At 36.9% G+C, this 16,759-nt stretch overlaps 1 protein-coding gene across 2 annotated transcripts in view; it reads right to left on the bottom strand.

The window, feature by feature from the left end:
- The window catches only part of LOC150089768 (macrophage mannose receptor 1-like), a 121,590-nt gene that overhangs the window by 22,947 nt on the left and 81,884 nt on the right, over window positions 1–16,759 (bottom strand). For both annotated transcript variants that reach the window (XM_090389646.1, XM_090389647.1), the window contains exons 13-16: window positions 14,694–14,831; window positions 8,107–8,226; window positions 6,178–6,335; window positions 3,648–3,747 (exon numbers count right to left, since the gene is read on the bottom strand). In XM_090389646.1, coding sequence (XP_090245772.1) covers window positions 3,648–3,747; window positions 6,178–6,335; window positions 8,107–8,226; window positions 14,694–14,831 — 516 coding nt within the window. The remainder of the gene's footprint in view (window positions 1–3,647; window positions 3,748–6,177; window positions 6,336–8,106; window positions 8,227–14,693; window positions 14,832–16,759) is intronic.

Raw genomic sequence — 16,759 nt, 5'->3', positions numbered from 1 at the left:
ATGCATGCTGTTAAAGTATTTGCGAAGACAGTATAAATCAGATAGCAGCGAAAATTAAGGAGAAAATTAAATATTGATTCAGAAATCAGATAAGAACAGTTTCACAGTTTCTAGCCTGAGTATAATTTTCTGCATTCCAGTCTTGCAGGTATCAATTCAATGCAATAATAGTGAGATTACATGTAAGAAATCTGTAAATTTTAACAAGTAATTATGGATAAGAGATTAAGATTTTAAACACTGGGAAATGTTATTTACGTAAGGTGATGTCTTTATTGTAATACTCTGGTGTGCTACGCTACAGTCCAGTTTCCATCTCACTGATCAAAGCTATTTCTTCTGGAGAAACACTAACAACAGTATTCATCTTTTTGAAGTCAGTGAATTATATTCTGTACAGCGACTTGAGTAATCCCGATTACATTTCTTAATATTGCATAAGAGAGAGGTTACATTAATACTCCGATGAGAAGGAATGAGAATACCAACCGCTTTAACATTATTACTTGAAGTCGTTGCTGTTGTTGTAGGGTTTTAGGAGCATCGGCGATTAAGGCCATATTGCTCCGTGTATATATACTTTCAGTAAATTGCGTATGTTCTGTTTGAAGAAAAACCATGCTGCCCGAGACCGACTAAATCAGCAAAGTTTGTGAAAAATTACTTCAAGTAAAAATTCAAAACCAATTTTTATAAGAAATGGGGGAACACCAATTAAACCACTTGAATGATTTTAAAGTAAATTTATTTTGTTAAACAGGTTATAAGGTAAGCTAATTCCCACAATTCATTCGACAAACAGCATTTGGATTACACTATGTCGAATCTTGTCATCAGGCATGACCTATGCAATGTTAACCTTACAACCTCCTAGGATCAATTTCCATAGGCTACTAGAGGTCCGATCGCAGAACTACCGGCCCATTTCGGTCTTACAATAAGTACTGCATCATCTGTTTGCCTGTGCTCAACGCAAGCAAGCAACTAAACTATAGAATTCACCGTAATAATGCATTAATGCCTCATAACCTTTGATCACCTTGATTGTGAGGTGGATGATGTAAGCGTTCTAGAGATGGAATCGGCCCTGAACCATTACGTCCAAAGACGTCTTAGGTTAACACTACTTTCTGCTGAAGGACGAGGGAATTTGGGTGACTGCTGCAACTACGGCAGCGATTTCTCTGTTGTCTTCGTCATACCCTAAATCAATGGTTCTCAACCTTTTTGGCCTCGTGGGTAGCACACTTTAAAAATAATGTGAATTTTTCGGAACTTTATCAAATATAATTATGGGGTAGTTATAAGTTATAACTAGGAAAATACTATACGGGTGTCTCAAAAATACACGGCATAACTTCAAGAATGAGTTCCTTATATGTAGACAATAAAAATATTTTATATCAACACAATTCCGGAAATGCTTGGTTTCCGAGTTTTTTTAAGGTCCGTCTATGACACTTAACTATTCACATCACTTTATAATAATTGTTCAAAATGTCCACCTTCTGCCTGAATACAGGCCTCACATCGACGCCTCATGGACTCGCGAAGACGATGCCAAATTCCTGGCATGTTTCGTATTGTCTCACAACCTGCCACAATTCGATTGCGGAGAGTTTCCACATCAGCTACCGGAGTCGAATACACCAATGGCTTTAAATGGCCCCACAAGAAGAAATCGAGTGGGTTTAAATCAGTGAGCGTGGAGGCCAGGCAGTTGGTCCACCCACTACTTCAGGAGTCGTAGATCTTGGTCGTCCTCTGTCGGCAGCACGAGGTGTAAAGGTCCCATGTTCACAAAGGTGGCGATGGATACCTTCAAACGTTTTCCTGTCTGGACATCTTCGTTCTGGGAACCTTTCGTGGTAAAACGACGAGCCTCCAGAGCATTGCCGTCCGCCAAACTGTACATAAAGTGCATATCCGCTTGCTCCTGATTTGAGTACATGGTCGGAATGGAAAACTACCAGATTCTGTCAGTACCTTGTGATGAAGGAAATCACCTGCGGGAGATAAGACATTCCGGTTAATAACTTGGGAACCAAGCATTTCCGGAACTATGTTGATATAAAATATTTTTATTGTCTACATATGAGGAACCCATTCCTGAAGTTTTGCTGTGTATTTTTGTATATTCAGTCATTAGAGATAGATATATTTTAATGAAGCCAAGCCAAAATTTTTTTATTTAGTTGTCAAATATACAAATTTGAAGTTTTTAATGATATATTTTAATGAGACACCTGAGCTTGATGCTTTTGAGCAATTTACTGTATGATAGGGAGTATTTCAGACAAACGTACTGTCATTGTCTTCAACGCACATCAGTATTTATTTATTGGGCCTTTTATTGGGCCCTTGTGGGTAGCACAGGTGGTAGGATCGCCGTCCTACCACACCGGGGGGAAAAGACCTGAGCTCGAATCGGGTCGATAACGAAAGGATTTTTATGGGTCTTTTTCACAACGTGGCTGAGTTAGTCGGTCTCAGGCAAGAGTAGTATGGTTTTTTCTCCAGGAAACTCGGGTTTTTCGTCCAGCCAACAGAAAATCGACCTCAGAACATACCGAATTTACAGACAATATGTACAGAGCAATATGGCCTCAGTCGCTAATGCTCCTAAAAACCATACAACAACAACTCTTTTATTGGATTTAATGTTTGTAAAGGTCGAGAATCCCAACTCACAATGATAAGTAGTTGAAACTGCAATAAAATTTTCAAGGCACGATTTAAAATTTCAGAAAACTCATCTTTGATTGAAATTCAGAATGCATCTAGAGGGACTTCAGTATGGTTTCATTTTAAGACTTCGATCACATGAAATTGGTGATTAATGTTTTGCTTTAGTCACTACGTACCCTAAGCCAGATGAGACGGACATAAAGGGGTTTCGTTCCGAGTAAAAACTCTCAATATTTAGCAATGGAAAGTATTTTCAATGTTGTTTTCCAATGCTTCTAAGAGATCAGTTACGACATCCTTTAAATCAGCAGCGATATCCTTTTTATTGGTTTCACGTATTAGTAGAAACATAACAAGATTTCCCCTTCCTGCTCTGTTCAGCCGAATCAACAGTTCTTTTCTTAAATGCTAATAGTGTGTCTGTAGAAGCAAGGATGTTATCATTGCGTCCTTGCATACTGGTATTCACGTTCAAATGGGCGGCTATTTCCTTGATAAGGTAGCCTCGCGCCACAGCTCATTATTTAGGAATTCATAAAAATTATTCTTTTCTTTTGAATGAAAGAAAATTTTCATTTCGTCTTTTAGTTCATAGACGCGGAACACCACCTTTCAACTAAAAAATATCAGTTGATTGACAATTATTTTCCTTCGGTATCGCACCACTTTAATATGTGCGAAGAAGGCATTATCTAGTAATTTATCAGTAAGGAGATTCATTAGAAATTATTATAAAATCGCAAGGATAACCAAACCTCACTGTTTAAATGGAACTGCACTAACTGAATCCTTGTTCTCAAACTAAAGTCAATTATTCTGTTTCTATAGTTTTATTAATACCTGCGGCGGCGATTCAGTTTTATTCATATAACCCTTCTCCTTTTCCTTGAATTAATTACTGAATTTATTAGTTATATAGAGAAAAGAATCATCTTTATTTGGTGGCTTGGCTTGCTTACCTTTATAACCTTGGCAGACGAAAGCTTTTTTTTCTGTACAAGGAGCATCATTCCATTTCCCAAGACGAAAATTATTAAACAATATCTCCACGCACTGTCCCTAAAATGAAAGTGAAAATATTTTAAAACTGTTTACAAGAAATTCAGACTTTAATCAGAAAGATTAAAGCTTTTGATTAGACTTCTGCTTTTTGGCATAGCCAATTTCAGTTGTGGATGCAGTCAGAGTGAATAATTTCTAGGAAACCAGCAGGGTTTTCAATAATGATAAATGAAATGAAGGATATTAAGGAAAAAATTAGGAAAATTGTAGTGATGACCTCAACTTTTTTTCCACCACTGTACACTGTTAATATTTTCTTCCTCATTCAAAAAAGAACTGCTTTTCCTGTAGTGATTGAGAAAATCCGGAGCCTTCAGCGAGAGGATCTTCGATATCTAATTAATCTCTGTACTTCTGCATCTTCATACGAGAACTTTCGGTTTATAAGATATTAGGTACAACTTCTGAAGAGACCCTTTTTATTCTGAGTAACTGGTACTTGATTCATTTCGATGTTTTGAAAGGCATTTCCTTTCTTCTTCTTCAAAAATGGAGTAACTCATTCTGGACTTGGAATACTAGTCTTGATCAAGAATATCTTCCTTTGTTCTAAGGAAAAAGTGGAGGAAAAGGGGTATCTTCCTTTGCTCTCAGTGTGCTCTTACAGACTTCTTCCTTAAAACTAAGGAAGATGACCTTAATCAAGACCTACTTGTTTCAGTTTTATCCTGCTCTTGTTATTTTTTATCGAAATTCAAAGTTTTGAAATTTAATCGCTTGGTCTTTATTTTACATGTTTGGGCTATTTCCAGCTTCACTACTTCTGCTTTTAATGCCCTCGTGAGTAGCAAGTGGATAGAATCGCCGTGCTCCCCAAACAGGGCAGAAAAGACCAGAGTTCCAGTCCCCTCGATGACGTGAGGAATTTTTATGGGCTTTTTCACAACGTGGCTGAGTTAATCGGTCTCGTGGCATGGGTTTTTCTCCTGGAAATTTGGGTGTTTCGTCCAGAAAAACAGAAAATCGACCACAGAACACATATTTACAGACAATATATACGGAGCAATATGACCTTAGTCGCTAATGCTCCTAAAGTCCTACTATAACAACAACAACTAATTTTAATTTTTACTCTACTACTTGGCCATCTTAAGCTTCGCATTTCTATCTAAAATCCTTCATAATTTTGTCAAAAATATCTTTCGACAGCTGATCATTATGTTGGATTGAGCTGTTTTATCGTACGTTCCGAGGTATCCAATGTCATGAGACGTTAGTACATTGTGTCTATAAACGGAATGTATTGAAAAGGGCCGTTGCTGTTTGTATTATGGGGTGAAAAACTGCTTTTAGGGGGCTAAAATCCATGCAACCCTCTCTGGAGACCAACTAACTCGCCATAATGTGAAAATAAATTCAATCAAATACTTCCGTTATCTCTGTCATTAAGTAGTGTCCACAGTAGTTATAATCACCGGCCTCCCTACAACGGCTATAATAAAGCTCGAATTCGAATCCCATCAATGATGAGAGGAACTTTTATGTCCTATTTCACTCTGTAGCTGACTGACATACTAGCAATTGACAATATTTTTAACGACTCATTATCACAATCCTAGAGAATCTAAAATTGTGTAATCGTGGTAAAATGAAGAAAACCAGCATTTATGAGTAAATAAAGTGTCTTAAAGGAAGTCCTAACATTAACGGATATTTCTGTTTTGATTTTAAACCTGAAAATGTATTTTTTTAATTACAACTTGTTCCAGAACTGATTGCACACAAAGAATACAAATAACAAAAATATATACACATGTAAATAATTGACGCTCATTTCATTTAAAGCGGTATTTCCAATCATTAATGCACCAATCAGCGTGCTGAAAGTGATTGAAGAAGCTCACCGCTTTTCTGTTTAGAATTTGTACCGAGGAAACTTAGGCCACCAGGCACGAGTATAATTCCTGAAAATTGCGTGTATTCTGTAGTCGGTTTACTAATTTTGCGAGTTTAAAAAATTAGAACATCAAGAGAATTTTTTATTTATTAAATATTTATTTAATAATTAGAAAATATCAAAAATAATTATTCAATATGACTTTAAATTTAAGATTTTATATATAAATAAATAAAACTAATGAAAACTCAGCTCCTGATACACTAGGGTGGCCGTAGTGTTAGAAAAACTCATGAAAAGTTTCTTTCATTCCGAAAGAAAGAACCTTGTGAAAGATATTTCTTAGGTTTGGAAGATCATGGACAACTTCAACTTAACTGATGAATCAAGTTGAAATTCTGTTGTGATAAATGCTTAGTGTGAAACTTGGAGTTTAGGAAGAATAAAGATCAATTTATTTGCTTATGTAAACTGCACTACTGAATAACATATTCATGTATATTACGCATGCTTCGATACGTTTCAGATCTAAGCTCCTAAACATAAATCAGTAAACATGTCTGTTTATCCCTATTTACCAGTTCTCTCACCTGTATTTCTTCATAAGAACGTGATGGCTGATTCGGAGCCCAGTTCACGAAGTCTAAGGGTGAATTATCTGCCCAAAAATATTCAGTGTCAACAACGATGTTATGGAGACCAATCCATGCGTTCCTTTGGTATTCTAGCATCAGTCTGCTCAGAAAATCTATCAAAATAAAATGAAACTGTAAGAATAAATGTGAAAATCAGAACGAAGGAAACCCACAATTTGGATAATTTTACAGAATCATTATTTAAATATTTGCACTTTAAAAAGTATTCGATTGACTAAAAAAGAAAGCAGGAAACTTTTATTAAACCTTCTCTATCTATAGAAATACGATCAAGTGTTCGTAACAACCCAAGCATAATGATTTGATATTCATAAGGGCATCTTAGTCGAAGAAGGGCACCATGTCGAAGTAAAAACAAAATTACATAATTAAAATATAGTATATTATTTTCGCAAAAAAAATGTGCACCTCTATGCAAACAAATATACAAATTTTGTACTGATTTTCAATTTTATTAGAGCGCTATCTAGAGATACTTCGAAAAATTAAAACATGGTCGATGTCCGCAGAAAGGATATTCAAGCTGTATATCACATAACTCCACGTATTGCTCGTCTGAATAGATATAAACAAACACGACTCGAGATTTAGACTCGAAACTCTTCACACTGCTTTCCTACCATTAAACCACCCGTGAAAATAAGAATTGAAGTCACACAAGAAACTTGAGCAGCCCACTTTTCCTACTTAGCACGAATAAATAAGAAAATAATGACACTAATTGTTAAGTCGCCAGTAAAAAATTTATGGCCGTGTTCAAAGAGCCACCCTGGGCTTTCGTGAATACATTAAACCAACATTAGCGAGGATTGGTATATTCGGACCTCTTTTCACTTCGAGAACTGTTATTTATGATGAATATTTCAATATAAACTAGAAAAATTGTTACAAACCACAGATTAAAAATGAGATGCGTCAATTCTCGCGTAAAACGCCCGATAGAGGGGGTCTTTTACAATATTTCCAACTGTTTGCGCTCAAGGAATGTTCCCTTCCCTTCCCCCGGATCAAAACCGCTGTAACTTTCTCCCTTATTCGGGTATTTAAAAAGATTGAGGATTTCCCCAGTGGAAGAAGCGACATCCATTGTATGCGGCGTAGGTCATGAGGCGTCAGTGTTCACCACGATTATAATGCTTCAATTTGTCTCTGGGACATCCACTCATTTTTAAAGGGACGCATTTGCAAATTTTGTACATTCTATGGACATATTCTGTTTTGCAGGAGTTTCTGGGAGAAAAGTACGACCTTCGCTAGGAACAACTACCCCGCCCCACCATGTGAACCAAGAACGTGATGCTCCTTCTGTTGGCGAGGGAATTGAATTCAGCCTTTTCCACACGGTATCAAAGAGGATAATTACGTTATACCACTGGGCTATCTGCAAGGGCTTTGATCCAGCTACTGAATAGAATTTTCATTCGATGGATGAACGAAGCGAGAAGATATCACAAATTCGAATGAATTCTCCATTTGCTATTAGTATTGCATTGAATAATCCATTCAAACAAATTAAGGAAAGTTCTATTGTATAATGAAATTCTACCGTTCCAATAGCAATGAACGGCAAATTAAGATAACATGCAATTGTATAAAGCACTGATTTTGACATCCAATAATTATCCTTATGAAATGTTTCGCGGTTGCATCTTTAAACGCTGCTATGTGATAGCAAGTAAAAGATGTGCTTATAATTATTTTCAATTTTCCAGAAGATATACAAACTCGACGACCCTCCGAAATAAATAAATAATACAGAAATATAATTTTCCTTACATATTAATGGTATTAATTCTTTAAGCACTTCTTAATCCAATGAAGATAAGAAGGTTTTTAAGGATATTTAAAATTTGCCACACCTACTTTCCTCTTCCATACTATGAACTGATGCCAGAGTGCCACCTAACGTCGAACAATTCTTAGCAGCATCTTCCCAACTTAATAATTCATCCTCCTTTCCCACTACCAGAAAGCATTTATTTCCTATAATGAAAATATTAAAAATAATAATAAATCTCTCTCTCTCTCTCTCTCTCTCTCTCTCTCTCTCTCTATATATATATATATATATATATATATATGATAAAATTAAATAGAGAAATAAAAATTATATATTAAAATAAATAAGAAAAATAATAGGAAAAGCTTACAGCGGTGGCAGCAGAAAAGCACAATCCACTACATTTTGCGTATAATAAGCTAAATTAAAATAGAATATTGCCAGTAGAATGGCAAACCAGTAGAGTGAAAATGAACTGAACCAAATAAAATAACAATAACAGAAAAATATGGTGGGGGGGTGAAGAAGAAAAGGGTCCTCCTTTTGCCTTGAGTACAGCAGCTACCCGACGTGGCATTGATTCCGCAAGATGTCGGAAGCGTTCGGGAGGTATGATCAACCAAGCTGTTGAAGCAACATTCCTAAAATAATTTAGAAATTAAGCTAATTAAAAGAAATTTAGCAGCGCCCCCCCTCGATGGCACCCGTTTCCAAATTATGTGAAATCTCACTAAGATAGACACGTAAACTAACAACATTTCATGACCAAATATGCTGAAAATTAATAAAATAAAATATTATACTCCACCATTATACCCCATCTCGACAGAGGACCACGAGGCCAATAATAGTCATGTGCTAACGCTGCGTTCGTACGGCCATCTATAGTCTAATTGTTTCTATATATTTTCAGTTAAACTATTGTTTTGTCAGTGGTGTGGTTTGGCCATGCGAGTACTAGGCTTTCTGTTTTATTATTTTTCCCTGCATAAGGATCACAGCTATGCAAATCTATTGCATCGGCGGCGGTTTGCTCTTAGTATCATTCCGTCGTTGCATGGATTTGTTTAGCGTTCGAAATACAGTGATTCCCTGACTATTATTGGCCTCGCGGTCATTTGTCGAGATGGGACATAATGGTCAGTCTATTTTATTTTATTAATTTTCAGTTAATTTGGTCATGTAATGTTGTTAGTTTACGTTTCCACCTTAGTGAGATTTCACGTAATTCGGAAATGGGTACCATCGAGGCTAAATTTCTTTTAATTTGCTTAATTTCTAAATTATTTTAGGAACGTTGCTTCAACACTACCCTTTTCTTCTTCACCCCCCCATGTTTTCCTGTTATTGTTATTTTATTTGGTTCAGTTCATTTTCACTCTACTGGTTTGCCATGCTACTGGCAATATTCTATTTTAATTTAGCTTATATATATAGCGTTAGATCATGAGGAAAGTCCAATAATAATCATATTCACCCGGCTCTTATACACTGTGTGATCACTGAATTATGAAAACCTACCTAATACTTCGTAGGTCCTCCTTTTACCTTGAGTACAGCAGCTACCCGACGTGGCATTGATTCCACAAGATGTCGGAAGCGTTCGGGAGGTATGGCCAACCAAGCTGTGTGTAATGCGGTCAGCAATGCAGATATGGAGGTGATTGGTGCATCCAGACGTCTGATATGCCTTTCCATAGTGTCCAACAAGTGCTCTATGGGATTGACATCGGTGGAGTTCGGAGGCCAATCGAAGTGAACAAGAATTCAGCATTACCAGACGATTCAACATTACCCTTAGTATTGAGACTGGGTCTTCATTTTCCACGGACCTCAATACTCCTACTGCTGCAAACTCTGAAACTACTCTTGAAACTAATGTTTATTCCAAGAATTCTCCATTACCTGACGATACCCTTAGTATTGAGACCAGACCATCTTCCAACGGCCTCAATACTCCTACTGCTGCAAATATTAATCTGCCAAAGCCAGTTAACATTCATGATTCAAGTCATTCAACAGAGCAATTTACGTCAGATTATTCTTCTGATGTAAATCGAACCGCTCTCACCACCTGCTCTCCTCTGCGGAATACTTCTGCTTGTACCTCTACTTTACAAGCTCCGAGTCACCAAGGGGAATCCTCTTCAACATCAGTTAAGGCAACATATGCAAAAATAACTGCTGCCACATCTAATGAGGTCATCAAACCTGTCTATAGGGCTGAAGCCACAGTGAGTAAATCTGCTTCTGATTGCCAGTCTCAAATGCCACACCAAAGATCAAAACAGAACAAACCCTCAGAAAATGCTAATGGCTCTATATCTCAAGCTACTTTCTCCAAACTTCCAGCCAAAATGGACCAAACTCAGAATGTAACTAACGCAGATAAATCTCAATTACGCAAACAAAAGTACAATATCACAATTATTCCCACTAAAGACGGAATTTTTATTTCTAGGCTTGGACCCACCACTAAATCTTAAGATCTTATCAACTTAATTAAAGAAGAATATGGTTTCGGTGTGGATGTCCGTTCTCTGAAGACACGATGTCCCGCCTACTCATCTTTTATAATAACATGCCTTCCATCACAAACGGAAAAAGTGCTGAATCTAAGATCCCTCTTATCAGGGGCTCTAGTAAAACGCTTCACAGACAGACCTCCAAAGGAGTCCAAAATCTCTTCTCTACATGCATAGCAATCAGTAGCACTGCTATCTGCACATACTACACTCTCCTCTCATCATAGAATCCTCAGATCTCAAATGTTCAGTGTTTACCTTCAGAATTGCAGGAGTATAGTTAGCAACCTAAACTACTTTAGAGCAATCCAAGGCTCACATATTTACGACATTTACCTAGTCACTGAAACCTGGCTCTCCACAGACATTGATGATCAGATTATGGATGGGCAATATACAATCCATAGAAAGGACAGAGGATCTCGTGGAGGTGGAGTAGCTATTATCCATTCTAACCACATACTCTGTGAAATTGCATCAAATTTCACAAATATTGAATCATTATATTGCCTTCTCCATCTTGGAAAGTTAAAAGTTTTATTAATATTACTTTATTTATCACCTCCCTTAACTAATAGTGACCTTCGGTACTTAGAAAACTCGATGGACTCTTTTTTATCTTCCCGCTAATTCAATCTGCTGACATAGCAATGGTTTTGGGTGACTTTAATTGTAAACTGGACAATTTAGGATCTTCCTCTCCATCACTGCAGACTAGGACTCTCTTTAATATGCTTCACAGCTATGGTCTTGAACAAGTTTGCAATTTTCCAACCAGAGAATTTGCCTACCTTAATCTAATATTCTCCTCTACTGATATTGAGGTTCGCAAAGACAATCCTATATTCCACTCGGATCATTTGCCAATTACTTTTGACATCGCTGTCACTTCTCATAACCTCAAATGCAGCTCCCGTTCTCCCCGATTCAATTTCAGAATGGCTGACTGGCCTCTGCTTAATCTAGCTCTCAGCAATATGGACAAGCAGCTCTTTGTTGCTGTTGATGACATCGACGTGCTCACCAATAACCTGATCAACTGTGTCCACTCAGTTATATCTGATATTGTTCCTCAATCCCATCTGACGGCAAGCTCTACCTACCCGCACTGGTATAACAGCGAATTAATACATAAAATTAAATCCAAAGAATTCTATAGAAACAAGTATAAGCAAAAAGGTGACAGCCGATACTACGAAATATTCAGCCAACTCCGCAAAGAAGTGAAAACCCTTATATTAAAATCTTACAACATGTATACAGAATCAATTCAGGATAGTCTACTTACTCACAGAGATATTAAACCATTCTGGAATTTCATGAAGCATAAGAATATAACCATTAGAAAGTTACAACTGCATAATGCAGATGGAATCATCTTATCGGACGAATTTAGTATTGCTCAAGAGTTTGCCAAACACTTTTCCAGAATCCAAACAAACGATACATTGAGACCTGCTTCATTTCCTGACTTCATACCTGTTAAAGATGATATTCTCATCAACATCTTTATCACAGATGAAGATTTAAAATCAGCATTAAAAAGCACGAGAAATGACTATACTAGAGGTCCGGATAACATTCCTAGCTTATTTTGGAAAATGACTGTCGCGGATCTTCAACTTGTTTCTCAGGCAGGGGAAGTATCCTAAGCACTTTAAGCGGGTCAATATAGTTCCAATTTTCAAAAAAGGCGATAAAAATGTACACAAACATCTCTTCGAATTCTTTAGGCCTTTCAGTGATCAGAATCAACATGGTTTCTGCAGTGGCAAGTCAGTAGTCACAAATTTACTTCCTTTCTGGCAATGCACCTCTGAAGTCCTTGATAACCACCTTCAAGTTGATGCAGTCTACACAGATATATCTAAGGCATTTTATAAAGTCCCGCATGAACAACTTATGGAAAAACTTAAGCTATATGGTATCCGTGACCATTTGCTCTTATGGCTACGCAGCTATATTACGCATCGTTCCTTGAGCGTCATCATCAATCAAGTGAACTCAGACCATTTTATACCACTAAGTGGAGTTCCTCAAGGCCTAGGTCCCCTACTTTTCATTGTTTTAATAAATGATCTTCCTTCTTTCATCTGCACCTCCACTATTCAAGTTGCTCTCTATGTAGATGATCTTAAGATAACTCAGCAGTGACGGAGACAACGGATTCTCAACAGCTTCAATGCGCCCTCAGTAAATTCTCTCTGAATGGCTTGTCTGCTAACCCATCAAATGCAAAGTAATCTCTTTCTCATCCTGCAGATCTCCCTCCACAACTAATAAATAAATAGTACACTACTAACTCTGTGATCATCGAAAGGTATGATCAAGTTAACGACTTGTGGATTCTCTTCTCCAGCAGTGCTAAATTTGATGCCCATGTCCTTAAAATCACCAGCAAAGCATTCAAAACACTGGGATTTATCAAACGGAATACCTACAAGTTCAAAAACTACAGATACGCTGCCATTCTTTATAAAACTATAGTTCTCACAATCCTTGAATTCAGCTCACCCATCTGGAATCCTCACAAGAAAACTTTAATTAACAAAATTGAAGCAGTACAAAAAAAATTTTGTCAATTATCTTACGTTCCGTAATCCTCTATTTTATCACACAGTGTACTATGAATCACTGTGTGATTACTTTCATCTGAGGCCTCTGTGCACTAGAAGAGTTATTGCTGACACCCCCCCCCCCCTTCTAGCCAAATAATCACTGGAACTTACAAAGCATTTGATATCCTTAGTAAAATAAACTTAAATGCTCCTTGTAGGCAAGTTAGGAACCTTACACTGTTTCGCCTTGACTCTGCTACCACAGACTTTATGAAGTTCAGTCCACTGAACAGAATCAGCAAATCAGCAAATGACTCTGACATCTTTGACAACTCCCAATCACTGATGAACTCCATCCACAAGTTTGTCTCTTCTCTTCAAATGCAAAATGACTAGCTCTCATTTAATTATTGTAGTTTATTATTATTATTATTTGATTATTTTTCTATTCTCTGATTTTAATTTTTAAATCTATATCAATGTTTATCTTCCTGTTGGATTTCATATTATTGTTATCAATTGTGTTCATTATTCTGCTCTCAGATACATTGTTAATGGTTACCTGTTGTGTAGCTTGTTGTTAATAAAATTGAAATAAAAATATGCTGGAAGTCAGAACTGTGTTCCTCAAACCATATCTGCACAACAAGTGCCCGATGGCTCGGCGCATTGTCATCTTGGAAGACACCATTGCCATTCGGGAAAAAGTGTAACATAGCGGGGTGTAAACAGTCAGCAAGCAGTTGACGAAAGCGGAGACCAGTGATACGGTGCCACATGCACCAGGGGTCCAAGTTCCTGCCAGTGAAACATGCCCAACACCATACATCCATCTTCACCGACCTGCACTTTTGATACCATGCATGATGGATCAAGAGCCTCATGTTGTTGACGCCAAATCTGTACACGCCCATCCACGGTGTGGAGTAAATAACGTGACTCATCTGACCAGCACACCTTCTTCTAGTCTTCTAACGTCCAACTTTCATATTCTTTGTACCAGGCGAGTATTTTACGTCGATGAACCTTGGTTAGGAGAGGATGCCATAGGGGGTCATCTGCTGGTATAGCCCATACGTGCGACGCATGGTCATGCTAAATATTGTTCCGGGTTGGCCCATGTTGTATTGGGTAGTGAATTCTTCAACAGTGCTGCGCCTGTTCGCCTGTACGAGTCGCCGGACCCGGCGCTCATCTTTAACATCTACCTTTCGCTGACTTTTGCAGTTTTTCCGTCGGGTCGTTGTTTGACCATTTTGACGCCAGTCCTGGTACACTTTAACTATGGCGGCTCTCGAACACCCCACCAGTTCAGTCGTTTGGGAAATCGAGGCACCAGCTCGTCGAGCTCCCACAATCTGTCCTTTATCAAAGTCCGATAAATCCTTCCTTTTACCCATCACGCTCGGAATTTTACTACCTTCTGAACCACTGACACCTTATCTATGCTACGTAGGTCGACTAACTTCGCACTCTCGTACCTCACGTGGTCAACGGATCGCATTCAGTTTTGATAGGGGTGGTCATAATTCAGTGATCACTCAGTGTATATCAAGTAATAAAATAATCAGCTGACTTTCTACTTACCAAAGGCGTGCCATTGAGATGGACAATATCCAGTTAGTGGAACTGTCGGAGGTGGGGCCGTTATCTCCATTGCAGACGAGCTGTGTTTTTTGCATATAATTGATGTCCGCATATTGCAGTTGTCATCGTTCCACGTCCCTATAAATTGAAATTGTAAATGAGTGAAATTACAGAATATTCCTTCCATCACAGGAACAAAATTTGAATATTTGTACATAAAAATGTAGAAGTAAACAAAAATAACAATTCTTTTCGAAAAACTTTAGTTCTTTGTTTCATTTTGCAGTACGTATTAAACGTTATGCTTAATCTAATGAATGAATAAATGAATATGAATTCTGCATTTTGAATATAATATTTAAAAAGTTCCACAGTTCAAAATCATTCTGAGAGAGAGAGAGAGAGAGAGAGATAAAAATTTAAAGATATCTCTTTCATAGCAGAAATGAGAATTATAAGCAGTCGTGAGCTGGTTTACGTGCTCTAAAATATCTCAAAAAATATACAAATTGATATTCAAACAAGATAATATGCAAATAAGTATTAAGTAAATATTAAAATTACTCGTAAGTAATTTTCTAAAAATTCTTCCCATCATTAATTTTTGTGTAATGGGAAAGTATTTTTAAAAGTCTTTTTTTTTTTTTTTTTTTTTACTTTTTATACATTTTTTGTCCTACTAAATCTGTAAATCTTTCCTAATATAGAAGTTCTGTCATAGGAAAGACAGAAGAATGAATTAACGACCACAAAAATTATAGGGTAATCCAATATCCTCTAAAAATCATCAAGTTCATTTTAGTAAATGCTGTAGTATTCCTGTGTATACCGAAGTATGAGCTTTCTGTTATCGAATATTACGAGAAATCATGAAATAATTTTGTAATAATAGTGCCAGGACGTCATGGAAAAAGTATACTTTATGTTTTTATTTTGTGTGGACCATTTTAATTGAATTTTATTACACTTCTGTATAGCTGATAACCCTTCTAATTATTATTAAGGGCTTTTGCAGGTTTTTCTTGAAATCTGTACAAAAAAACTGAGTCGTCAGTGTGAGGATATTTTCTGCCTTGCTGAACATTGAGGAACTGCAGATGCTGCTTCAGAGGATCAACGTTTATAGAAACACCAATCTATAGAAAATGCATGCAGCGAAGAAAATGTGCCTGCATTTAATATAGTAGTCCTTCATCTCCAGTTCTAAACTCTGTACGAATTGAAAATCCACCACATTACGAAGCCCTCATGGGTAGCATCTTGAGATCAGATATGAAGAAAAGAAATGTAGCCAAGATAAGAAGACTTCACGGTATCAGGATTGTTCCAAAATGCTTCTGATCTCTTTCTGAATGAAAATAAAAAGACGTTGAGGGAGATGTGTTTGGTATGATAGAAAGGTATTTGTCAATATTAGAAATCCAAAAGCTAGAGAAAAAAGTGAGTTTCAGGCAGGTCAGTCTGGCTTTAAATGAAGTCGCAGCAGAACCATTAGAATACAAAAGAAACAGAAGCAAAGGATAGAAGATATAGTCAACAAGTTTAACAAGAGACTATAAAGTGTAACTGGCATTGGAAAGGATTTCTACCATTAGACTTTTCAAAAGAAACAAAGATTTAATAACTTTTTTACAACTTTTTCAAACTAAAAATTTGTTACTACAAAAAATATCAGCAACTTATACTGATACAACTAATGATATGTCTTTATACTTATACAACTAATGATATGTCTTTATACTTTTGGCAACTTCAAAAGTCAGCATGTTGCAGGCTTAATATATTGGAAGTGACAGATCAAAAGGGCAAAAGTAAAAAAGAAATCGGCTGAAACTTCGCTTTCCTTTTTACTCTTATTACAATCTTAATAAGTCTTAGAACTGATCAGCTACAGTTTTTAAAAGAAAAAAGAAATCAACCCTTGCCCGAAACTAACTAACTCCGTCACGGTGCGAAAAATTCCCATAAAAATTCCTCCTCCGCCAGACGGGAATAGAATCATGGAATGAATTTTCCACGCGTCTACAAAAGGAGAAAGTAATAGCCCCACTGTACTCTTTCTTAAT

Source organism: Mastigoproctus giganteus, chromosome 2 (genome assembly GCF_048544385.1).
Source record: "Mastigoproctus giganteus isolate SK-2022 chromosome 2, ASM4854438v1, whole genome shotgun sequence".
In the NCBI taxonomy this organism is placed as follows: Eukaryota; Metazoa; Arthropoda; class Arachnida; order Uropygi; family Thelyphonidae; genus Mastigoproctus; species Mastigoproctus giganteus.
The sequence above is the reverse complement of the archived record's forward strand: the minus strand, read 5'-3'. Positions and strand labels throughout refer to the sequence as shown.